At 39.8% G+C, this 27,288-nt stretch overlaps 1 protein-coding gene across 4 annotated transcripts in view; it reads left to right on the top strand.

Annotated features, from left to right (window-relative positions):
* Positions 1-27,288, top strand: part of MYBPC1 (myosin binding protein C1) — a 125,707-nt gene that overhangs the window by 20,792 nt on the left and 77,627 nt on the right. For all 4 annotated transcript variants that reach the window (XM_079937431.1, XM_079937430.1, XM_079937432.1 and 1 more), the window contains exon 3: positions 26,244-26,285. In XM_079937431.1, the coding sequence (XP_079793557.1) occupies positions 26,244-26,285 (42 nt within the window). The remainder of the gene's footprint in view (positions 1-26,243; positions 26,286-27,288) is intronic.

Below are 27,288 nucleotides of genomic sequence, written 5' to 3'. Positions count from 1 at the left end.
ACCCCTGGTCAGGGAACTAAGATCCCACAAGCAGTGTGGCAAAACAAAACAAAAGAAACCCCCAAAATGAGGCTTTCCTTGTGGCGCAGTGGTTGGGAGTCCGCCTGCCAACACAGGGGACATGGGTTCAAGCCCTGGTCCGGGAAGATCCCACCTGCCGCAGAGCACATAAGCCCGTGTGCCACAACTACTGAGCCTGCTCTCTAGAGCCCACAAGCCATATTTACTGAAGCCCGTGGGCCTAGAGCCTGTGCTCTACAGCAAGAGAAGCCACCGCAATGGGAAGCCCATGCACCACAACGAAGAGTAACCCCTGCTCACTGCAACTAGAGAAAGCCCATGTGCAGCAACGAAGACCCAACACAGCAAAAAGTCAATCAATAAATTAATTAATTTAAAAACAAAAATCCATCTCTCTTTGCAGATGACATAATCATGTATATAGAAAATTCCAAAGAAAACACACACACACACACTATAGCTAATAAATGAATCCAGACAAGTAGTGGGGTACAAGATTAACACACAAAAATCAGTTGCAATTCTATATACTAGCAAGGAGCAAATCAAAAAGGAAATTAAGAAAACAATTCTACTTACAGTAGCATCCAAAAAAATAAAATACCTAGGAATGTATTTAACCAAGGAGATGAAAGACTTGGACACTGACACTATAAAACATTGTTGAAAGAAATTAATGAAGACCTAGATAAATGGAAAGACATCTCATGTTCATGAATTGTAAGACTTAATATTGTTACGATGGCAATATTACCCAAAGCCTTCTATAATTTCAATGCAATCCTTATCAAAATTCCAATGACCCTTCTGAAGAAATGGAAAAGCTGATTCTTTTTAAAAATTATTTACTTTTTAATTGACGTATAGTTGATTTACAACATTGTGTTAATTTCTGCTGTACAGCAAAGTGACTCAGTTATACATATATATATACACATTCTTTTCTATATTTTTTAAAGCTCTAATTTTTTACATTCTTCTTTTTATACATTCTTTTCTATATATATATATATATATATATATATATATATTTTTTTTTTTTTTAATCTCTAATTTTTTTCTTTTGTTGGCTGTGCTGTGCAGCTTGTGGGATCTTAGTTCCCTGACCAGGGATTGAACCCTGGCCCTCAGCAGTGAAAGCGCTGAGTCCTAACCACTGGACTGCTGAGGAATTCCCTTTTATATTCTTTTCCATTATGGTTTATCACAGGATATTGAATATAGTTCCTTGTGCTATACAGCAGGACCTTGTTGTTTATCCATTCTATATATAATAGTTTGCATCTGCTAAACCCAAACTCCCACTCCATCCATCCCCCAACACCCTCCACCTTGGCAACCACAAATCTGTTCTCTATGTCTGTGAGTCTGTTTCTGTTTCAAAGATAGGTTCATTTGTGTCATATTTTAGATTCCACATATAAATGATATCATATGGTATTTGTCTTTGTCTGACTTACTTCACTTAGTATGATAAACTCTAGTTCTATCCATGTTGCTGCAAATGGCATTATTTCATTCTTTTTTTATGGCTGAGTAGTATTCCATTGCATATATGTACCACATCTTCTTTATCCATTTATCTGTTGATGGACATTTAAGTTGTTTCCATGTCTTGGCTATTGTGAATAGTGCTGCTATGAACATAGGGGTGCAGGTATCTTTTCTAATTACAGTTTTGTCTGGATATATGCCCAGGAGTGGGATTGCTGGATCATATGGTAATTCTATTTTTAATTTTTTGAGGAAACTCCATACCATTTTCCATAGTGGCTGCACCAACTTACATTCCCACCAACAGTGTAAGAGGATTCCCTTTTCTCCATACCCTCTCCAGCATTTGTTATTTGTAGAATTTTAAATGATGGCCATTAGGACTGGTATAAGGTAGTACCTTATTGTAATTTTGATTTGCATTTCTCTAATAATTAGCCATGTTTTCTTTTCATGCACCTCTTGGCCATCTGTATGTCTTCTTTGGAGAAATGTCTATTTAGGTCTTCTGCCCATTTTTCGATTGAGTTGTTTGGTTTTTTGTTGCTGAGTTGTATAAGCTGTTTGTATATTTTGGAAATTAAGTACTTGTCAGTCGCATCGTTTGCAGATATTTTCTCCCAGTCCATAGGTTGTCTTTGCTGTAGTTTCCTTTGCTGTGCAAAAGCTTGTAAGCTTGATTAGGTCCTGAAAAGCTGATTCTTAAATGAAATTTCAAGGGACCCTGAATAGCCAAAACAATACTGCAAGATAAGAACAAAGTTGGAGGACCCAACACTTCCCAATTCCAAAACTTACTATAAAGCTATAGTAATAAAAATAAGGTGGTACTAGCATAAGGATAGACATATACACCAACAGAATAGAATTGAGAGCCTAGAAATAAACCCTCACATCTATGGCCAAATGATTTTCAACTAGAGTGCCTCCATTCAATGAGAAAAGAATAGTCTGTTCAACAAACGGTGCTGGGACGAGAGGATATCCCCATGCAAAAGAATGAATTTAGACCCCTACCTCACACCTATAAAAAGTTAACTCAAAATACATTAAAAAAAGGAAGGAAAGGAAGGAGGGAGGGAGGGAGGGAGGGAGGGAGGGAGGGAAGGAGGGAGAAAAGCATTAACAACCTAAATATAGAGTTAAAGCCATAAAATTTTTAGAAGAAAATAGTGTGAAATCTTCATGACCTTGGAGTCAGCAATAGATTCTAAGATATGACACCAACAGCATAAGCATCAAAAGAAAAATCAGACTTCATCAAAATTAAAAACTTCTGTGCATCAAAGGAAAGGACATAATAAAGAAAGTGAAAGCACATCCTACAGAATAGGAGAAAATATTTGCAAATCAACTATTTGATTATTGTTCAGTATTCAAAATGCATAGGACTCTTACTACTCAACAACAAAAAGCCCAATTAAAAAACGGGCAAAGGACTTGAATAGACATTCCTCCAGAGAAAATATACAAATAGCCAACAAGCACGTAAAAAAATGCTGGACACCATTGGTCATCAGAGAAATGCAAATCAAAACAACAGTGAGATATAACTCCACACCTTCCAGGACAGCTATAATTTTTAAAAAGGAAAATAATAAGCGTTAACAAGGATATGGAGAAATTGTGACCTTCACACATTGCCAGTGGGAACGTACGTAGTGCAGCTACTAAGGAAAACAGTTTGGTGGTTCCTCAAAAAGTTAAATACGGAATCACCACATGATCCAACAATTAATCCTAAGTATATATCCAGAAGAATTGAAATTAAGTATTCAAAGAAGTACATGTAAACACATGTTCATAGCAGCATTATTCACAAAAGGTGGAAATAACCTAAATATCCATTAAAGATGAATGGATAAGTAAATTGTGGTATATCTATATGATAGTATATTATTCAGCCATAAAAGGAGTGAAGTACTCCTTTTTACATACCACGATGTGAATGAACCTTAAAAACATTATGTTATGTGAAAAAAGCCAGACCCGAAAGGTCATCTATTGTATGATTCCATTTATATAAAGTATCTAGAATAAATAAATCCATAGAGACAGAAAACATATCATTGGTTGCCAGAGAATAAGCAAAGAGGTGGATGGGAAGTAACTGCTTAGTGGGTAACAGGTTTCCTTTTAGGATGGTGAATATGTTTTGGAACTAGATAGAGGTGGTGGTTACACAACATTCTGAATGTACTAAATGCAACTGAATTGTTCACTTTACAGTAAATGGTTAATTTATGTGATGTGAATTTCACCTCACTAAAACAATTAGTTTAAAAAAAAACCAAAAAAACTTAATTCCTTAGAAATTAAGCCCTTTTAGGGGCTTCCCTGGTGGCACAGTGGTTAAGAATCTGCCTGCCAGGACTTACCTGGTGGCGCAGTGGTTGAGAGTCTGCCTGCCAATGCAGGGGACACAGGTTCGTGCTCTGGTCCGGGAAGATCCCACATGCCGCGGAGCGGCTGGGCCCGTGAGCTATGGCCGCTGAGCCTGCGCGTCCGGAGCCTGTGCTCCGCAACGGGAGAGGCCACAACAGTGAGAGGCCCGCCTACCGCAAAAAAAAAAAAAAAAAAATATGCCTGCCAGTGCAGGAGACACGGGTTTGAGCCCTGATCTGGGAAGATCCCACATGCCACGGAGCAACTAAGCCTGTGCACCACAACTACTGAGCCTGTGCTGTAGAGCCCGCGAGCCACAACTACTGAGCCCGAGTGCCACAACTACTGAAGCCTGCGTGCCTAGAGCCCGTGCTCCACAACAAGAGAAGCCATTGCAATGAGAAGCCTGTGCACTGCAATGAAGAATAGCCCCCACTCATCGCAACTAGAGAAAGGCCACATGCAGCAACGAAGACCCAATGCAGCCAAAAATAAAATAAATAAATTTAAAAAAGAAAGAAATGCCCTTTTAAATAACTCCTGGATCAATGAGAAAATAAAAACCTAAATCTAAGATTATTCATAAATTAATGAAAAAGTAAGAACTCTAAATCAAAATGTATGTGGTACAACTAAAGACTTAGGCTGTAAATAAAGTCTAAATTAAATTCTCAACATAGAAAACAACAACAACAAACTTGACCAAAAGAAGTTAGGAGAAGAAAAGATAATAAAATCATAAACTGGTTCCTTCTTTCTTTCTTTTTTTTACATTTCACGGAAAACCTCTTGTTGGCCTTTTGGATAGAAACGGGATTATATTTTCCAGGAAGGATGATCCCATCATACTTCTGCTGGAACCAGCTCATGGCCTCCTTTTTGCTGATTCTGTTTAGCAAAGGAGTGCAGAATTGTATTAATAGAATAACATACCGTAATGAAATAGGATTTTTACCAGGAAGGCAAGGATTGTCCAACACTTGTCAAGTTTTCAAAATATGTAACTCATTATGTAAACAAATTAAAGAAGAAAAACGTGATTACAATGATGTATACAAAAATACATTTGATAAAATTCAGTAGTTGTTACTAATAGTTAAGTAGGAAAAAAAGGAAACTACCTAAAAATGATAGACTATTTACTACAAATAGCAAATATCATAATAAAGTTTAAATACTAGATCCATTTCTATTAAAATCAAGAACAAGAGAGGAAGACCCACCCTCTGCACTATTATAACATATTTGGGCTTCTAACTAATGTAATAAGAAAATAAAATAAATAAAATTGAAAATTAAAAAAACAAAATTATTATTTGTACATATTATATTACTATCATAAATTATAGTAAATAAATCCAAGTGACTTTCCTAAAAATCCTATTTGAACTAAAAAATTATTTGATTAGGTGTCTGGATACAAAATAATTATACAAATAACTTCATAGCTTTTCTTTATACTCTCAGTAACCAGTTACAAATGGAAATGGAAAACCGAGATTCCATTTGAAATAGTAACAAAACTATGAAATGTCTAGGCACAAATTTAACATGAATGGTATAGGATTAAAAACAATTATTTTTTAATTAAGGTTTAGTTGATATACAATATGATATAAGTTCCAGGTGTAAAAAAGAAAAATGAGTGATTCACAATTTTTAAAGGTTATACTCCATTGATAGCTGTTATAAAATATTGGCTATATTTCCTCTGCTGTACAGTATACCCTTGTAACTTGTTTATACTTCTCTGCCCTCTTTGGTTGCTGCACGGAACATTACTGCTTTTATTTTGAAAGATGTGGCAGAGATTGATATTTACCTATTTAACATTCATTCTCATTCTCTTTAGTAAAAGAAGCCCATTGCCACTGACAATGAAAGACTATATTTCCCAGCTTCTTTTGTAGCCAGATATGACCATGTAATCAAGGTATGGCCCATGGGAGGTATCAGATGTTTTATGTGAGACTTCAAAGAAGTCCCAAAGATATTAAGAACGTGAGTCCTTTTTTTCTGCTGCCTGGAATGTGGATGTAATGGCTAGAGCCCTAGCAGCCATTTTAGACCATAAAGTTACCTTGGATGATAGAGCAGGATGAAGGAGTCTAGATTCCTGATGACAGTGTGGAGTCACTACAATGACTCTAAACTAATTACTTTTGAACTTGCTTTATGTGAAAGAGAAATACTACTATCTTGGTTTAACTGTCATTATTTTGTGATTCTGTGTTATATTTAGCCTAATCTCATCCTAAATAACACAAAAGGAAAACCCCAGTAAAGGATTTAGTAAAAGAAAAAAAAAAAAAAAAGAGCCCTATTGACCATTTTCCCCCTTCCTGAGAGTGAGGTTGAAGATAAGGAGTCTGCAACCTTCTAGATGAACGTATGACATCTGAAATAGAGGTCATGTGTTCTTAAAACGATACAGTCCTAGGAAAATTACACATGTCTACTTACTATTCTAACTTGAAATCTTGCTTTAACCATCTAATACACTCTACAACTATTTATCTTGAAATTTGTCCATACTTCCAATTCCTCCAATAATGTTTTATCTTTTTTATAATCAAGTCCTTAATTACCAAAAAGTTCCCTGGGTCATAAAATATTTTCTCCATGGGTTGCAACATTTTCTGGCACATGTTCACTTCAGTAAAATGATCAGTGTGTTAAAAACCCAATGCAGTGTCTGCAGAAGCCAAAGATGGCAGGGCACCTCTTTTGTGGCATGTGTGAAATCTGCCTATCTCTATAAACATTCTTTGCAACATGACACTTTGCCCTTATGTCCATTTCGTATGTGGTATTCAGTGTGCTGGGAATGCTGAAAAAAATGATTTTTTTTTTTTTTTTTTAGGATATAGAATCACAATGTTAAACCTAGAAGAGGCTTCAGAGGTCATTTTTTCAAACCCCTCATCTTACACAAAAGGAAACTGAGGCCCAGAAAGGCCACTTGACTTTCTTAAACTCTGCCGGTTAATGGCAGGTCCAGAAATAGAAACCAAGAGTCTGACTTCAAATTCTAGGTCTTTAATTTGTTTCATCTATTAATTGATACTCTTATGATAGACTCGGTAAAAAAAAAGTTACTGTTTTTTTCTTTCAATATATCTGACTTTGTATTACAGAATATGCTGTATTCTGGCTGACATTTAGCTGTTTGGCATCTAAGATAAAGGAAAATTTTAAAAAGCAAAGCAATGTGCTCCGTAGCACTATGTGGTTGAGAAAAGGCTTTTCTTTGTAGAAGATGTTCATCGAGCTTCTTGACTGGCTTTCCTCCCCCCCCCCCGCCGCCCCCACAAGTAGCTAAAGAATGATGCTTTGAGTTCTAAGTTGAGTTTCCATCCTTATATGAAAAGTTAAGAGTTTGGTAGAGCTAAGTCTGACCAGCTGTGCTCTCAGCCACAAGGGAAATTAAATGAGACAGTGTGGCTGGTTCAGCACAGATCAGTCAAAGTCTCTTGAAAATGGTCTTGAAAACACATAGCAATAAAAGCACACAAGTAGTTGTCTTTTCGTATAAACTAATTTTAGTCCTGGTCTCTAAGGTGCCATGCATGTGGACAAAGAAAGGAAAATGTCTTTTTTAGGTGGACCACTTGGTAGCTCAAATTTCTCCATCAGTTCCATGAGAGTTTGGGGAGAAAGTGGCCAAATCTGATAGTCTACCAATACCTTAAGTTAGATTTGTGTGTATATTTGCCATCTTGAAGCAAAACGGTAGCTACTGGTCTATCTGAATTTCTTTGCCCATGCCCCGTATATTTTTAAATGTATAATTCAGTGGGTTTTTTTTTAATATATTCACAAAGTTGTACATCCATCATCACTACCTAATTCCAGAGCATTTGCATCATTTCCTAAAGGAACTTCATGTCCACTAGCAGTCACTCCCAGTCCCACCTCCCCTCAACCCCTGGCAACCACTAATTGAGTTTCTGATACAATGGATTTGCCTATCCTGGATATTTCATATAAATGGAATCATACAATATATGATCTTTTGTGTCTGACATCTTTCACTTATAATGTTCTCAAGCTTCATGTGTGTTGTAGCATGTATCATTACTTCATTCTTTTATATACACTGTAATTTTTTTAAAGGATGTTTTTTGAAAAAAAGGTAAATGCGGGCTTCCCTGGTGGCACAGTGGTTGAGAGTCTGCCTGCCAATGCAGGGGACACGGGTTCGTGCCCCAGTCCGGGAAGATCCCACATGCCGCGGAGCGGCTGGGCCCGTGAGCCATGGCCGCTGAGCCTGCGCGTCCAGAGCCTGTGCTCCGCAACGGGAGAGGCCACAGCAGGGAGAGGCCTGCGTACCGCCCCCCCCCCAAAAAAAGGTAAATGCTAAGCATTCCTTAATAGAAAACCTTGCTATTCTTGGAGGAGAAAATGAGACAAGATATTAAGCATAGAAATTTGGTATGACAAATTAATGTTAATATGTTGATAAAAAGAAGAAAAAATTTAAACCCAATAATTAAGAATAGACAAAAACAAAAAGCTAATGGGAGCATAACATTATCATCAATATAGAGATTCTTCTTTATAATGTTAGTGAAAATTAAAGTATATATTGAATTAGCATGTTATGATTTTTAATTTGATTTAATTTTTTATTATCAGGCAAACTTTTTGCATTTCTGAGTTGGCACATGTCTCTGTCAGACAGAAAGTGAAAAGCAAGAAGGAGCACAAGGCTGCAGCTGAATTTAGAAAGTTAGAGGTGTTCTCATAGCCACATGAGATGGACAGAAGATTCCTTCCAGTAGGCGAGAGAGCAGAATACAGACAACAGATGTGAGAAAGGTCCTCATAGCTGTCAAGTTCCAGCATCCTTGTGCTGAAGAAGGGGCGGTGCCAACATGATTGATATTCACAGGGAATATAAAAGGGCCAGACTTCTACCCAGCTGCTTGTCACACTGACCTGTACCATCTCTCTACTGCTCGTGGGGTTTCTGTCAGCTAGTACTGGAAGGGAGCAAACTCATTGGAGAATAACATTTTATTGTGGCCATGCCGGAACCCACTAAGAAAGAGGGTAAGATTCAACCATAGATCTTTTTCTTGTACTTTTTAAGAAAGCATGTTTCTTTTTGGTATTTTCAAACAAATATCCAATTTCTTAAATAGACTGTAAAATAATAGAATCACTATGATTTAAGGAAAAGATCCTTTAGAGTAAACAGACCAGAGGGAAAATAAAGGGAGAGTATAACCAATTGAAAAATATCTGATAATTATTGTTTATGAAGAATATTAACTAAAATGACAAATTATAATTCTATCATATTTTTCAAAGAATCTTTAAAGTTTAATGTAAGAGTGTTAATTGGTCATGATGAGCAGATTTCATTTTCAAGTGTATTAGGTTCAATCACAAATTTTTCACCATGTATTTGCAGTTTGTGGGGGGCGGGAGGGGCTTGGAATGCTTTCTTAAATAGTTAATAAATTTGATCAAGGTTTCAAAAAAGAATTTGTAACAATATTTTCAGATTTGCTGTATTTTTCTCCTGGAAAGACACTAAAAATATGCAGATGCATGTATTTTTTGCTTTTATCATTTTGGAGCTTTATTAGTTATGACATTCTTACGTTCTTGCATGGAAAGAAAATCTAACACCAGTGATATCTTTGAATATCACTGATAGGCTGTGTTCTTTATGACCTTTATTGAAGATAATTTCACAATATGTAGACTTTTAAAAATAATTAAGCTGAAAATAGTCTTCGTTAGAAGAAATGTTTCCTCCAGTAAAGTTTCTCCTATACATAAAAAATCAATATCTAAAAAGTACTAATTAATTACATAAATAAGCTGGAATTAGAAATTACTAAAATAACTAATGAAAAGCACAAATTAACAGCACAAGTATATTGAGTTTAGTTTTTGGAGACATCTTTTAAAAATATTTTCTCATTCATATTAGTCTTCATTAGTGCTTAGTAAATCTTTATTTTTCACATCTGTAAATAAAAGCAACAAACAAACAAACGTTAGCAGGGAGCCAGGGAGCATAAAAATGGTATTTAGTTTTTTCCATTTTTTAATTCTAAAAACTCCTTTTAACCATTACTTCAAAGAATCCTGAAAAGGATGCTAGACTTGAATCCAAAGTTGAAATACTAACCAAATTATCAAAAGTCTTTGAAATATATTTCTTTATGTAATTAAGTAACCAGTGTTGACAGGCTGTGGTGATCAGTTTACAGGTTGGCTTTACTTTGTGGCGGAGGGCATTGATGGATGAAGTCTTCCACCCAAAATAACCACACCAAATGCATGCATTAATATGGGAACTTAATCCTGACTCTCAGGCAGTGAGTCCAACTCCTGCTAAAGTGTCTTATTTGTCATGTAAATGATTTACATGTGTATTAAATGTCCTTTTCATTTGATCTGTCACTTGACTAGCCTCTTCAAGGCTTATTTGGGTGAAATGCATTCTGTGTTTCCTGACTGAGGACAGAATATTGTTTTAATTATCCTGCATTTAGTAAATCAATTTGCATGTGTTATTTTAAAGCCCATTGGAAAGTGATAAAAAAAACTGAGAAACTAATAAATAAGATGATAAGCTGTAGAGCCTATAAAGCTAATTAAATTATTTGGATTGCAGATATGATAAAGTTTTACTTTTTGTCTGACAAAATCTGATCCATTCTACTTTTAAAGACAATGAGATTTTAGAGTGACAAAGAGGAAAATACATCTTCAACTTCAGCTCCCCCCGAAAAACCACGTATATATTTTGGTTATAGATCAACATACCTACCAAAGTGCCCATAATCTTTTGCTATAAAAGCACTGTTGATATTCTGTGTAGGACTTCCCCTCACCCAGCACAGTAATTTTATACTGATTCTTTGGTTAGTTTAAATTTGGATGGTGGGGAGTGGGGACAAAAAAGAGGTTTTTTTTAAAATTTAAAATCCTTGGAGGAAGTACAGGGATTTTTTTGTTTCCTTACCGGCAGAACTGATTTTTAAAACATCTACACCTTGAAGAGTTTTCTTAGTGAAATCACTGCATTTTTATTGTTTACATCAGAAGAGTAAGGAGTATGGCAGTTCAGGAACTATTCTGGTCCTTGTACCTCCTCCTAACTGATTTCACTTTTACTGGAGTTGGTTTTGTTACATATGAGCATCCCTCTGAAAGACAGCCTCAAGAATAAAACATGCCACCAAACCAATTCTTCAGAGTCATTTCAAACTATCTGCAGAAACATTCTCCCAACCAGGTTTCTCCAGCCCCTACGGGTCTTCTTACATCTCTTCCTTAGCTGGGAGAACCATGCTCAGGAAGGGATTGAGCACTTGCTATAAATCTTGATAAGACACATGAGCTGGTTTGGGCCTCCTAGGATCCAGCAGCACCTGACAACTCTTAAAAAGAGATTGAGTTTTCAGCATCTGAAGGTGCAAAAGATGTCTCTCTCAACTGCCTCCCAACCTGCAGGGATCTAATTCTAGGAGATTCATGTTGGGTCCTGGGAGAGCTGGTCCTTCTAAGGAGAAGAGGGAAGGACAGGTGTACCTTTAGACCTCAAGGAGGAACTCTAATGGAAGTAATTGGTCAACGGTCCTTACTTAGACCCTTCAAAATATTCTGGATGGCTCTGTAAGCCCTTTCTGAGAAAGAAAGCACTATTTTTAAGGAGTAACCACTTCCCATTGTCCTCCTCTGCACCTTTATCATTTGTACATCTGTTCACTGGAGAACTATACTCTTGGTACTGTCAGTTCCAAAGTTAAGGTCTGTCTTACACTTTAGATTGATGCAGAACCTGAGACCCAGTAAAATTAAATTGTTCTAATCAAATAGCAAGAGAAGATGTGGTAGGAAGTTTCAGACTTGTGGGAATCTCCCAGGATGTCTCATTTACATACCATCTATTAATTGAGCATTTACTATGAACTAGTCGCTGGGATTTCAGAGATGTATACAACGTGGTCTATGTCTAAAAACCCTTACAGTTAATTGCACCTGGGTCCTACTGAGTAAACGAATCAACTTTCACTAGAATTTTCTCTTTTCCTGTCAAAGAGTTATTTTATCAAACTAGAAATTAGACGAGTAATTTTATGAAATTAGAAATTTGCAATAGCCTTTCTTCTTTGTTTGAATCTCTAATAGTTTAAAAATACTATTAATGTTATTTTTGCCTATAAATCATTTCTTCAGAATTTTATCTCTGTAGTATGTGATGATTAAAACCATAAAGCCTGGTTCTTTAATCTACTTAGACAATTGTTAACTATCAGATTCTGTAGAACCTAGAAAAATTCTTTTCTAAAACACCAAGTTCGGGCGTTAACATGAATTTTACTTTTTGTTATGTGGTATATCAGGCCTATTATATTTTATGTACTTAACTTGTAGGAAAAAGGCAAGAGTTCCTCCTTGGTGCTTGTGTGTCATTCAAAACACCTTGGGAGAGTCACTGTAACTTTCCTATCTTCCATGTAAGGTTTCTTCTTGAAAACTCAGTCATATGGCAAGACATAGCTCCATTGATGAACGTCATTTTAAAGGGTCATTCTGATAACTGCAGGAATCAAAGTACGGCATTGTTGTTACAGATTCTTTTGCTATAGCAGCATGAAATATCTAGCTATCTATTCTACCTTGGCCTATTTCAGTAGGATTAGGTGGGAACATGGGCATGGAGGATAATGTTCTCAGTCCACAGGAGTTTTTCCTTTGCTATGTCTTTCTCTTGGTCCCTAGAGATTTCATTACAGTTTAATGTCCTGCTAAGCCCCAAACCTATCTGAATGCAGAGCAGCGTTCATCACCTCTTACCTATTTCCCAGCATCACTCAAGGCTTAGTCATCATCAGAAAAGGAGGCCTGATGATGGGAAACCTTCCTCTCATATTTACTCCTTGACCTTTAGTTTCCACCTGCATCTATTTCAAACACCAAAATAAATGTGTCTTTGGAGAAGTCATCTTACATATAGGCTATTACCTTTCCCTCAAATTGGGGAAAAGTACATTTGTTGGAAGTAAGCAAAAGAAAGGGAGAAGAGGGAGGAGGTATTTGATCGAGGGCAGCTATTTTCCTCCAAACTTCAAATGGTTCATTTAGGCCACATTGAAGATTTGGATGAAGAATAAAGAAGTTGCACGAATGAATGCCAATGTTTTTCCCCCTGAAAAATCTTTGCCAGGCTGTACTGGAAAGGCACAGTGTAGGTTTGAGCTATCTGCTGTAAGGAGGAACACACTAGAGGCGCTTACTACTTGGCAAAATCATTCTTTTTCAGTAGCCTGCTTTTATGACTGTCCGGCTGCACCTGTTAGGAAGATAAATAAAGGACTGGCCAATTCTTTCCTCTCAAGCGCCCTAAATATATCGCTTAAAAAAAAACTTTGAAAAGACAGGTCGTATCCTTGCTTCTTATCCAGTAAGTCTGAAGCAGTCTCCCCCAGACCTTGCAAAGAGCAGGGGTAAGGGAGTTCCTGAAATGAACAAAGGTCAAGGTTAGGCTCTCTGGCTGGTCTGAGAGACCCAAGAGAAAGGAAAAAGAGAAAAACGTATAATCCTTTGTTCTCTCAATGCCTCACTTTATTTTGGCCCAAGATATGGCCTTGAAACATTGTATTTTAGGTTCCTCCTAGACACACAATTCAGTTTCCTTATTTATAGCAATTTCAAAGTAACCCTTAATTTGACATGAATGTTAAACTGCCCAAGCTGAAGTTGCTTTAAAGAAGTGCTTGGACACAAAAATAAATAAATAAACCATCTTTTAAAAAGCTTGAGCGAATACGAAACAATGTTTTTGAATCTTTTTTGTAAACCCGTATATGCTTTTTTTTTTTTAGAGAGAGAGTTGTGAGAAGAGGCTGTCACAAAAGGAAATAGTGCTGTTGTTTTTACAGCCCTAGAAAGCAGTTTTGTTGTTTTTGCTTACATTTCTTATGATTGTTTGATTTAAAATTTATTTTTCAACTCTTTATGGTCAAACAGAAGAATTTTTATTGTTGTTAATAATTACTATTTTTATCTGCACTCCTCCTTAATTAGTTTATGAACCTATATTAAGAGACACAAAATACTCTTGGCAGTCCATGACTGTGGTAATTCTAGACCTCATCTCTAGACATACTTGTGTGTGTTAGATAATAAAGAACAAGATGAAAGCTCTAGCAATCAAAAATAAGCAGAAAACTATTAATTTCATGTGTGTACCTGCATAGATACGGCCATGTCTTTTCCTTTCCTTTTTCTTTTTTTTTTTCCCATTTCAGTTCTTGATGGGAACAGATGTCTTTTCTGGAGTCCTTAGTTTGTTCGGAATATTGCACCCTGGGGAAGCCCAATAAATACACAGAAAGGTAGTTACTGAAATACAGTGTTTTGAGTTAGGTTAATCATGAAGTAGCTATTGCTTATTCAAGAGCAGTTTTCTAAAATTTGAAAGCCTAGTGATTAAGGAAAATGAAACCGTGAAAAAGAAGAAAAGGCTTTATCACTTAATTTCCTACATGCATGCAAATTGTCTTGTAACTGGAGAGAACAGGGCATCTGTCCCCACAGCTTTTTACAAAAACAGCCCCCAAACATCAAAGTGATGATACTGTTGCACCCAGATCTCTTCTTCATGGATAGGCCCAGTTATAATTAACAAAGAGTATATTTGTTTTGGGACAGCCACACAGATAGACAGCAAGCCAAATTTCAGGATGTTCCCATGCAAGGGGCAGATTATTTTTACACTTTTACATGCATTTCCAGAGTAAAGTTTTAGATTCCATCAGATCGGGTCATGAAGTGGTTGATTTGGCAAAGAAAAAGACAAGGATCATTTAATCCCATGCCTATTTTTCTCTCTAAAATGAGTTCCCAAGAAGTTAACCATAATCTGACTTTCATTATGACTTTCAAGTCTGAAATCCACTTTGATAAGACTTTTGCCTTTTTATGCTCCCTAGGAATCTTTTTATGGGCCAGTTTGGCACATCAGTACAATACCTAAAATTATGTTTATTAATATGTCAGATGTTAGATTTTATAATTTTGTTTTCGTTTTTTGAATTGTACTTTAGATAGTTACAAGAACTTAGGGCTCAAATTTTTCTTTTTCTCCAAAATCATCCAGTTCTTCCTCTAAATTACATCAAATCTCTTTCTAAGTTCCTCAGGAATTCTTTGCTTGTAGCAGGTAATACCTTCTTCCTTCTATAGAATTTTATGTTTTGGAGCAGAGTGTTCTGCTTATAACTAAGAATCACCTAATTACACAATTCTACAATTTAATTTCTCATTTTTTTTAGTTACATGTCTTTAGACTTGTTCTGCATAGAGTATGTATTTTGGGGGTTTCCTCACGTATATTGAGTAATAGTCATCATTAAACATAGTGATATAAACAAAGTATACTATTCACAGAACGTTCTAGACTGTTCAAATTCCAGCTGCACATGTATTGAGTTAGTTATACTTCATATGCCTCAGATTCTTCAGCTGTTAGATGTGAATAGTAATAGTACCTAACTCTTTTTTTTAATAAGAATTAAATGAGATAAATCTGGTAAAAAGCTCAGAATAAATCCTAACATGTAATTAGAACTCAAGTCTTTTCCTTTTAATGCAGCAAACTCAGAAATCTTGTCGGGCATAAGGCGTTAAATATCTCACATTTAATATAAAGTTTGAGGGCATTTCCACCCTCTTATCAGTCACTGTAAGGTATGTAGCAACCACTGTTCACCTCCTTACCTGCTATTAATATTTATCATACAGTCCCAGACAGCTGTGGTTATTCTCATAACCATCGTTGCCACCATGACGAGTATTTCATTTTTTTTAAACTTGTGGTGAAATATCTTCGCTTTCACCCATGGAGGCTCAGATCAAATTAGAGGCCTACACTTCAGAGCCTCTGTTGTGTTCCCACTGAAATGTGTTATGTCCAGCTGGGGGTCCCCAGTTGTTAGCCAGATGGTGGTAACCGTTGTGGGAGCATGGCCTTTCCCACTTAGATGAAGGAGTCACCCAGCACGGTTGAACATGTAACTGTATCCTCCACCAAAGGTTATAAGGCTTGGGTGTTGGGGACATTAAGATTTTTCTTCCCACCCGGGGTGCTCTTGGCAGGTGGGGGTCTTCCTCTGGCCTGAACATTTCTGAGTTAACCACATAAAGAACTCTGCATGACCACATATGGATACGGTGGGTGATTGATTGAGTGGCTGTATTTACTGCTGTGGAATTTTATTTTTATGACCCCACCTGGCATCAGGCCTGTCCTTCCTCTATTTTTAAAAAGTCACCCAATGTGAGGCCTAGCAATGGCTTGGGGCAAGGCTTGTAAGGGATTTATTCTGATAAGCCTATAACCGCAGAAGAGTGGTATGATTGTAGGAATGGCCCACTCAGGAGCAGACCCCCAGGAAAGGCATACAAAGGGACTAAAGGGAGGAATCGTTAACGATTCGAATCCCTTTTGCAATAATTTCCTTTTGACCTGTGCTAAATTTTTAAGCTTCAATTTGAGTAAAGCTGCTTCTACACTATTGTTCACATCTGTGTCACTCGCAACCCTCATTTGATTCTTACTTTAAAACATGGCAAGAATAATGATAAACCGACTAGTCATCAGACCTTAGCAAAAGATCTCATTTTCATCCAGCTCCATGTTAAGAGTGAGAAGCTATTTGTTGCTGTGTAATAATAACCAGATTTTAATCCTCCTGTGTGGAATGACATCTTAAGTTAAAAACATGTATAATTAGAACGATGGGGCTTCCCTGGTGGCGCGGTGGTTGAGAGTCCGCCTGCCGATGCAGGGGACACGGGTTCGTGCCCCGGTCCCGGAAGATCCCACATGCCGCGGAGCGGCTGGGCCCGTGAGCCATGGCCGCTGAGCCTGCGCGTCCGGAGCCTGTGCTCCGCAAGGGGAGAGGCCACAACAGTGAGAGGCCCGCGTACCACAAAAAAAAAAAGAAAAAAAAAGAACGATGGAAGAACAAATTGACTAGGGAAGGGAAAAAACCCTGTGGATTCAGGGAATTTCCATCAAGCTAAATAATGAGTCACTGAAACTTTACATACTTGATGCACAATCAGACTCCACTTATTCAGAACCTTAGAATATAATCTTTGGTGATATTTGGGCACGGTAAATAAATATGGATTAAATTGATTGAATCAAATTCTGAATAGCTGGATTCGACGGATAGCTAATAGTTCATTTTGTTCTTGAATCTTATTATTTCAACCAATTTGGTTATCAACATGCCTAAAATGTAATATATTACTTCTTATTTTGAAAAACAAAGTACAGTGGATATAATTTAACTTTGTCATCAATTATAGATATCTGTTATCTTACCACATGATATCCCGAGAGCTCAGATTATCTGCCTTTTTGTTAATGGGCCCACAGTGATTTGTATTTTGAATTTGTGTCCAACTTTTGACAGCTTTCCTGTTTCATCCCTTGCCAGGAGGCTGCTGTCTTCTTTAATTACTCTTACCGGTCATATGTGAAGCTTCCCCCTTCTCTTCCCTCTGTTGTTTGCTTTGGATCCCAGCCAGGTCAATAATCTGGCTGAGTAGGGCTGCCCTACAGAGTACTGTATTTAAGGAGGCACTAATTCTCAGCATCGTGCAAATGCAAGGTCCGCACCTGAGTGTCAGTGCCTCCTTAAGTGTTGCTCCCTGGGCACCTGGCTCACCTCACCATAGTTCCAGTTATGGGGCTGGGGACCTGGGGTTGGGGGGGAGGGTCTTCTCTTGGGAGTAAAGCATGTGAGCTCTTAGTGTACCAAGTAGGAGGAGCTTGAGACAACTCTTTTTGCTCTTCAGAAGCCCTTGTAATTTGCTGGTCAGCAGCTGTTATGTGGATAAATGAGGTTGCTAGATAGCTGAATTCTAAATAGGGGACGTGGTACTAGACAATATTACCCTTTTGTTCCTATTATTATGCACATCGGAAAATAAGTTACTGCCCTCCAAATCAGTTTATGACTTTTATTTTGATTGCTTCGTTCATTTTATTAAGCAAGGCTACAGATTTTTCCTAAATGACGCATATGACATGAGTTGTTTTTTTTTTTAAGTGTGCACACACAAAATAATTTTTTAAGAAGATGTACCATAAATTCTCAATGATTCTCAAATTTTTGGTCTCAGATCCATTGGCATTCAGTAATTACTGAGGAAACTAAAAAACATTCGTTTCTGTGCATTCTATCCTTCAATATTTACTGCATTTGAAATTAAAATTGATAAACTTTTAAAACTTAAGAGTACAAAACACATGTTCTATTCGCTGTCAGAGTGTTGGTGTCATCACACATGATATATCCTCTGGAAAACTCCATGGCCTGTTTGTGAGAGAATGTGAGTGAAAAAGGCATATAATGTCTTAGCATTATTATGAAAATAGTTTTGACCTCATGGACTCCTCAAAAGGGCCTCAGGGGTTTTTGGGGATCCCAGACCATACTTTGAGAATCTCTGTGTATAATTCCCCCTTAAATCCCAAGGTGTAAACTGTCCTCCAGACCTGTAGGCTGTAATGAATAGAACAAAATAAGGATATAACTGTGAAAACATTAAATGACACATTAATTTATGTCCAAAAATCTTTACCTCTGATGCATAAACAATATGGCCAGTATAAATATGCTGCCATTTGTGTTTGCTAATTTTTTTGGTGAAACTTATGATTCATATAATCAAAACTTCTGTAAATGTGATGAATGTCCCCATGCAGACAATATTTTACATTAAAGCAGTTTCCATTGTGCTGTTATCTAGGCATATGAGAGATAGGCTGTGACATGTACACAGTGCCAGACCTCACTATCAACAGGGGATACACCCGACAGTGTTTACTGCATATTTAATCTAAAAGGGAAAATAACTTGCTATATTACCAAAAGTAACAAAACAAGCGTTGGCCAGGTAAAACCTTATTCACCATGATTTCACAATACATAAAGCGTTCACATGTTTTATTTCAAACCAAGAACTTGAGAATAAGAAATAATAATTAGTAATAACATATAATTTTCTCCTGTATCCCAGATTACCAAAGGATAGTTATAGTATTTGTTTTATCCCAAAAAAAGTGACAAAAAGGAAGCCACACACACACATATACACAAAGACGCATAATCCTACCACTCAATAATAACAACTGTTATTATGTTCTTATCTTTTCTGTGCCTATATAACATATTCATATGATGTAATTATGCTCTCCATGCTATTTAATGGCTAAACTGAATTGCACATGAGGGCCCATAAAATAATTTTAAGTCAAACAACGTATTATTTGAGCAAGTGAGCCCATGGGAAGGAGAGAACTGGGTTAATCATATCATTTCAGTGTACAGACACAGAGGGAGAGGCAGGTTAATGCCTCCTAAAATTAAAATTTTTTTTCCCTTTGGGACTTCCCTGGTGGTGCAGTGGTTAAGAATCCACCTGCCAATGCAGGGAACACAGCTTCCAGCCCTGGTCCAGGAAGATCCCACATGCCGTGGAGCATCTAAGCCCGTGCGCCACAACTACTGAGCCTGTGCTCTAGAGCCCGTGAGCCACAACTACTGAGCCCACGTGCCACAACTATTGAAGCCCGCGCGCCTAGAGCCCGTGCTCCACAAGAGAAGCCACCGCAATGAGAAGCCCGTGCACTGCAAGGAAGAGTAGCTCCCACTCGCTGCAACTAGAGAAAGCCCGCATGCAGCAACGAAGACCCAATGCAGCCAAAAATTAATTAATTAATTTAAAAAATTGTTAATTATAAAAAAATTAAAATTTTCCCCTTTAATTTACTGATCATGGAACACTTGATTATGGAAAATAGAAGTGGACTGCACTGGAGAGAGCCAACCATTTATGGAGTGACCGAGTTCCTGGTCTTTCAGCAAAGCACGAAGTCCACTTATGGGCTGTCTATTTAATAGCGGCCACCAGTGCCCGTCAGTTAGAATGCCCTGGCACTCACTGTGCAGGCCTGCCATTGGTGGCATACCTGTGCTTTTTACAGTAGGTGGTCATAGGAAAAATCCACCATAAATAGATCAAGCCCTTTGAAAGCATGTCAGCATTGCAGAGGGAAAGAAAGCCTATATCTGCGAATTAGAAAGGATCAAAGCACAGCCGCCCTTGCTGAAGTAGGAAGGAGTTAGCTTTAGTTGCTGATTAAGAATCTGGTTAATTTTTATGTTGTCCATGAAAATATTTCCTTGGGCTTAATTTTTCAAAGTATCCTGGTTTCTTTTTTTTATTATTATCATCCATAAAAAGTTTAAAAACAACAACTTATATAACCCTGCTTCTTGAGTCCATCCTGTTTGTTTTCCAACAGTGACAATGGGTGAGGACGGATGAGGGGGACAAGAAGCTGACTTTATTCACCTGGCAGAAAAGTCCCATGGAATTTGCCCTTTGTTTTTTGTGTTTTTTTTTTTTGCGGTACGCGGGCCTCTCACTGCTGTGGCCTCTCCCGTTGCGGAGCACAGGCTCTGGACGCACAGGCTCAGCGGCCATGGATCACGGACCTAGCCGCTCCGCGGCATGTGGGATCTTCCCGGACCGGGGCACGAACCCGTGTCCCCTGCATCGGCAGGTGGACTCTCAACCACTGCGCCACCAGGGAAGCCCAGCCCTTTGGTTTTTGAATAAGCAGGAGTATAGCAGGACTGCACCTCAAGAGATACCTGTTAGCTCAGAATCTGAAGCTTTAGAGAGCTTCTCAAGGCCTTGTGCTTTTTGACACTTACAACATGGCGAAACTAGGTAACAGTGGAGTTGGCATGGTTGGCTGAGGGTTTTTGCTAGGACATGAAGCCCAGATTTTGAAAAAGGAGAATGCTTAGAAAGGCAAGTGGTGTTTTGAGGGCCAAAAACTCTAGTCTTAATTGCCCTCCCCAAATGGAAGGTGTGCTGATAATAAGAAGAAATCTAAGTGATGGGGTTGGGTGAGTGCCTGGGAGCGGTCAGCCAGCAGGAGGGTCACGAATGGGAGACATAGTATTCCCTGTGGGGAAGGCAGACGAAAAAAGCTGCCCTCGGAGTGCCAGGGGACGGTTCTTGATTTCTTGGCAGCGGGCAGAAGGGGCTTTCGTGCGGGTAGGAACGGCCTGCCAGTCAACTATATTTACAGAGCACCTGCTGTGCAGAATTTGAAAAGGAGGAGGAGACAGGCCTTGTCCTCAAGAAGCTTGTGATCAAAGAGAGAAGAGAAGTTCCCAAGTACTGTGAACGGTGTCATATTTGGAACGGGAGAGGATTTGATGACATGGAAGGCTCAGTCTGAGCATTCTTATTCAAAGTGTGGGTCGTGGACCCACAGCATCAGCATCACCAGGGAGCCTGTTAAAAATGCAGAATCTGGAAGCCCACCGCAGACCCCCAGAGTCGGAACCTGCACTGGACCAAATCCCTAGATGATTCGTCTCCCCATAGCAGTTTCAGAAGCACAAGAGGGGCTGTGGAGGTGCTGAGTCTCGAATGTTTTGAGAGAGAAAACCACCTGGCTTGGTAACTAAACTGATAGAAAAAGGCAGTTAATTTACCTGAGAGTCTTTTTTATTTTTTTTTAATATTTATTTATTTGGCCGCACCGGGTCTTAGTTGTGGCATGCAGGATCTTTGGTGTCGCGTGTGGACTCTTAGTTGCGGCATGTGAGATCCAGCTCCCTGACCAGGGATGGAACCCCAGCCCTCTTCCTTGGGAGCCCGGAACCTTAGCCACTGGACCATCAGGGAAGTCCCTACCTGTGAGATTCGTAAACACAAGCATCTCATCTTAGCCACCTTTATAAACCCCACCCTTGTTAAATTCATAATGAGACTCGATGGATTCTGGTCCCTATTCAGTGGGGTACACTGGAAATTGTTGTGAATGAATTATTGTTATAGAGGCAGCTCATGGATTTGGGGAACATGCAGATGATTCTTAGAGGCGTGGGCAAAGCTGGGCATGACAGAGCCTGTCAGAGACAAACATGAGTGAGAGAGATGCATAAACAGTTATTTTAAGGCAAAAGTGGGGAATAGCTCAAGGCCCTGAGACTTACCCACAGTGGTTCATTTTCAGTCTAAGTCATGTGCTGCTTGGCCTTCACCACACCTGGTCCCCCGTCTCTCCAGATTTAGAACAGCTGGAATTCTTTGGCTCAACTGCCTTGAAGTCTATTGAGAGTTCATCTTCTTATCCTTTCTGTCCCACCAGGACTGATTGATTGATCAATGTATTTATATTGCCCAAACTCTATAATGCATGTAGAACTCATCAAAATAATAATTATTACCATTTTACAGTAGGAGAGTGAGGGGCCTCCCTCCTCTGTTCATTTCCCAGATGCTTCCTCAGCCCCGACCCCAATTCCAAACATGTTCTAACATGATGCAGCCCACAGACCTAGCAATAAGGCAAATCCCAGCGGGTAGCATGTGAGGAAAGACCTGAGTGTCATTCTCCCAGGTTATGTCACAGTAAAATCATGATCATAATGATAAGAACCATGAAAAGAGAGAGAAAGCACATATGACGTTTACCACATTCCCTGCCCCTGCAGGAACTCCTTCATTCCTGCCAGCAAACCTTGAGATAGGCTTTGCTATTATTTCTATTACACAGATGAGGAAATTGAGGCATATTCCACTCCCCATTCCATAGGGCAACATCCAAATGAGACTCTGTGGCCATGACAATCAGACCGATCGATTCAGCAGGGAAAAAATGCAGGAAAATCTCTGAAAAGCCCATCAGCCCACTTCTGCCTCCACAAGGGTGAGCAGCTGAGAAGGGAAATGCAGCCCCAACCTGCAGAGGCCAGGTGCTGACTCTAAGCGACCTGGTTCCACCCTTCATGGGCGGTGGGACCCCACAGGGCCTCAGTTCCCATCTGCAAAGTGGGGATAGTGTTAGTACTGACTGCATAGCGTCGTAAGGATTGTAAGAACTAATACACACTAGGTCGTGCGTGCAGTGGGTGCCCATACACGGTTGTTATTTATTTATTCCTTCACTGGCTGTCAAATAATGGGGATTCTATGATTTTAAGCAGGAGAAGTTGTGGCTCTGCCTCTTCACCAGGCAGGCAGGCATTTGCCTACTTGTATTTGTCGCAGCTCTCCTGAAAGTGTAGCAGCATTAATACCCTATCGTGTTTCTGTAGTTCTGACTGTCTGATACAGTTGGCTGTTAACGATGGATGTTCTGCGGATTTGCTGGAAGTGGAACTAAGCCCTTTAACTTCTCATTTTGGTCTGATTTGTTACACAGAACACTAGGGCTATAGACACCATGGAAATGAAGAATTCACATTCAGGGCACTTTTACAGTTTCAGTGTCCAGCAAGGTTCTCTTTTCTTCATTTGATTAGAATTCACCCGTGGCCTTTTTTTTCCCCAAACAGGATTTTAAGCAACCTCAGCTTCCCTTACAAAATGAGCCTTTGTTTCCAAAGATGCTGGGGAAGAATAGCCAATTTGATAGCTCACACACAGACACCAAAGAAACCCTTCGTAATTCTTTTCTATCAATTCATTTTGCATTTAATATGGTTTCAGCAGTGAGAGGAAGTACCAGGGAGACAGGAAAGGAATGAAAGATCTGTGTTTTTGTTTAGTTGGGAGGGACGAGAAACACAAATATATGGAGACAACTGGAAAATACTTTTAAAATAATTAGGAAATAAATAGTGTATCATGAGGTGGCCCAGAATGACTCCAGGATAAAGGACGGGAACAGAATGGAATAATCAGCTCTGAGAGTCTTAAGAGAAATGTCAAAAAGACAGACCAAGATTGCCAAAGACTCATAATGGTAATAGTTATTGCTGTAAATTATAGAGCTCTATCCTACACGCCAGGAACTGTGCTATGCATTTTACATAGGATTAGCACCCTAAGAGGTCATTTATCTTGTTATCCTTATTTCACAGATGAGGACACCAAGATTGACAGAGATTAAGGAGTTGTTCCCAGTTACACAACTCGTAAGGCGTAGTGTCAGGATTTGAACCTAGATCTGTCTGACACAATCACATGTAGAGGAAAAACAGAAGGTCTGTTGGGGAGAAGATCACCACTCTTCTCAGTGGCAGGAAGGTCAGAAGGTGAACAGAGAAACCAACGCTAGAACAGGAGCCACTGGGGTCACTAAGAAGAGGGAGAGGCAGGAGGTGCCTGTCAACAATGGCTTTGACCCTTAACCTGGAGAGTGTGGACCTAACCTAGTAGGTAACAGGGACTCTCTTGGGTAGAATAACAGGATGAAACACAGTGGTGGCATAAGTAAACCTGCAGCTGTGGGAAAAGAGACTGGAAGGCAGAGAAACTTGTCTTAAAGGGAACCAGGAAGATGTCCATGGACATTGGATGACAATGGCCAAGTCCAAAAGATAGAGTGTCAAAGAAATAGGCTCCTTGCTCTCAGTGTTCTGATACCTGTGTGTAGCCCCAGCTCACCCAAAGCCAAGAGCTCAGTATGAGATTTCCATTGCTGCACTCAAATCTCTGAAAATAAAATGCTTTGACAGAGGGTTTCGTCTCCTGGTTGACACTGGCAGGAAAGATCCTTTCATGACGTGGCAAAGAAACGAAAGTGTTTCTGGTGTGCCATGTCCGGGACACTCGTGCTATCACCGTATCTTCAAACCACATCACATTGACCACATTATCTTCTGCCTGTCTGTTAGGTGATACATCTTTTCTCCTTTGGTTAGATTCACCCCCCCCCATTAGTAAATCGTAAATACTTGTTTATGATCATCTGAGTGAAAATACGGTGATCATGTATTTTTAAACAATAAATTGGAATTTGTACCCAGCACAAAAATTTAGTGATGAAAGAAGACATTGCCGTTTCCTGGCAGCCCTGCATCGCTCCTCCCCTGATTGCTGCTGCAGTGCAGGCTACCCCTGCTTCTGTCTCCTCCCAGCCTGCCTAGACTAAAGCGGGGCACTTGGCCTGCGCAGTGACCACTCTCAGGCCAAACTACTTGTTGTGAGGTATTGTCCTCTTTGCTTGGAAAGAGCCACTTGTGGAAAAAATGTGGAAAATCCTAGATCTGGACAAAGATAAAACTCCTGGGATCCCGCAGTGTGTCTATACTACAAAAACTTTTCTTTGTTATTTACTTATCAAACAGAAAATATTTTTAAAAAGATCACCTTCAGGGCTTCCCTGGTGGCGCAGTGGTTGAGAGTTTGCCTGCCGATACAGGGGACACGGGTTCGTGCCCCGGTCCGGGAGGATCCCACATGCCGCGGAGCGGCTGGGCCCGTGAGCCATGGCCACTGAGCCTGCACGTCCAGAGCCTGTGCTCCGCGGCGGGAGAGGCCACAATGGTGAGAGGTCCGCGTACCACCAAAAAAAAAAAAAAAAAAAGATCACCTTGAATAACTGCCTCTTCCTGCCCTGGAGTAGTAGCAGCTGGCTCACATACCCATCACTAAGTCCCTGTTCTGGGCATCCATGGGGATTCAGCAGCGGAACTTCTATGCCCATTGGTCATAGGATATGCCTTTAGCTACTTGGACATAGTATATTCTTTAAAAAAAGTTTCTTTAACAGACTTTACCACCAGACTGCTCTATAATCCTGGATATCCAAAGCCTAGGATAAAAACCTCAAAACCAGAGCTATGAAACCTTTGCATAAGTGTAGGCGAAAATCTGCTCCAGGCATACAAACTTCCAGAAATGACTGTGACTGTGAAGGGAGTTGATTCTGTTTCACAGAACAGCATAGTGGTTCTGAAAAGTGATTTGCTTTGTAATAAAAGGAAACGCTGCAAAGCCAGAGGACTTTGGTCTCATCGTCATTCAGAAAGTATGTCTCATGAGGGCAGGATGGTGTCAGAGATGCTGCACTGTCCTTGCACTCTGGGGAAAGTGGGGTCTCATTTACAGAGCACCTTAGGCTCTAAGGGACGTGCTTGGTACTCGCTGTGTCTCATTTCGTCCTCACAGCAACCCTATGCATATGAGATAGGTGTTGTGTCCATTTTTCCAGAGAAGGGAAACAGGCTCAATGTATTAAATGCCCCGCCTGCTGCCGGAGGGGATAACTAAGTGGAAGGACGTCTGCACGCCCATTTTACCTGCGCTCTGTCCGTCACTAAACTCTGCCCCTCCTGGAAGTCCACATATCTTCAAACCACATTTAGATCCTCACCTCACACCATACACCAAAAGGCAGCGTGTCTTGAGTTGATGCTTTTCTTCTCGTCAGTCCAGAGAAGATGGCTGCCTGGAGATGAACAGAGCCTGGGGCTGTGGAAAATATCTTTTCTCAGGATAAATGAGACTAACACTTCCATTACTCTTTACATTTCCAGAAAATGAAGTGCTGGCCCCAGCACCAGCTCCACCCCGGGAAGGTGAGTAAAAACATGGCCTTATATGTTTGGGCCGCAAATACGGAACATCCATCCCAGCACGAGTTGGCCTCCATTGAGGCTGTGAACTTTAACCCAACTCCCATGGAGAAGTTGGATGACCACAGTTCTTATAGGTTTGTAATAATAACCATACCTTGTGTTTATATAACTTTCTTATGTTAATCTGACTTGGATGGCACGTCATATACTTATAAGACCTTTGAAGTTATGCCAAAGTTGTTGTTATGCCCATGCTTTAGCATTGTGGAGGCTGAGTCTCCAAGGGGCTGAAGGATTCACGGTGATTTTTCATACATAACTAAAGGCAAACAAAGCCCACATCTTTCTTGTGAGAGTGGGGTGATCCTACCTAAGTCCTGGAAGATGAGCGGCCGTTTCCTTACTTGAACTATGTCACCATCAAGCACCTCCTAGGGGAGTTTCCAGGAAGGTTTGGTGGCCTCCAAGGCTGAACATCAGCGACAACTTCTCCAGTCCTTGTACCCTGTTGTCCAGCAGGGGGCAACAGAAAAGCAAGCAATAAAGAGTTCCAGTGAACTCCTTGGCAGGTAGAGGTAGTGCCCAGCAACACGACAGGTAAAGCCTGCTTTTATATCCACCAACACCTAAGGAAGAGAACAGGATTAGAAGAATGGCAAGCCCAGGACTTCCCTGGTGGTGCAGTGGTTAAGAATCTGCCTGCCAATGCAGGGGACACCGGCTTGAGCCCTGGTCCAGGAAGATCCCACATGCCGCAGAGCAACTAAGCCCGTGCGCCACAACTACTGAGCCCGCATGCCACAACTACTGAGCCCGCGTGCCACAAATACTGAAGCCCATGTGCTCTAGGGTCCATGTGCCACAACTACTGAGCCCGTGTGATGCACCTGCTGAAGCCTGCATGCCTAGAGCCTGTGCTCCACAACAAGAGAAGCCACCGCAATGAGAAGCCCACGCACCGCCATGAAGAGCAGCCCCTGCTCGCCGCAACTAGAGAAAGCCT

This window comes from Stenella coeruleoalba (assembly GCF_951394435.1).
Source record: "Stenella coeruleoalba genome assembly, chromosome: 11".
Lineage (NCBI taxonomy): Eukaryota > Metazoa > Chordata > Mammalia > Artiodactyla > Delphinidae > Stenella > Stenella coeruleoalba.
The sequence above is the reverse complement of the archived record's forward strand: the minus strand, read 5'-3'. Positions and strand labels throughout refer to the sequence as shown.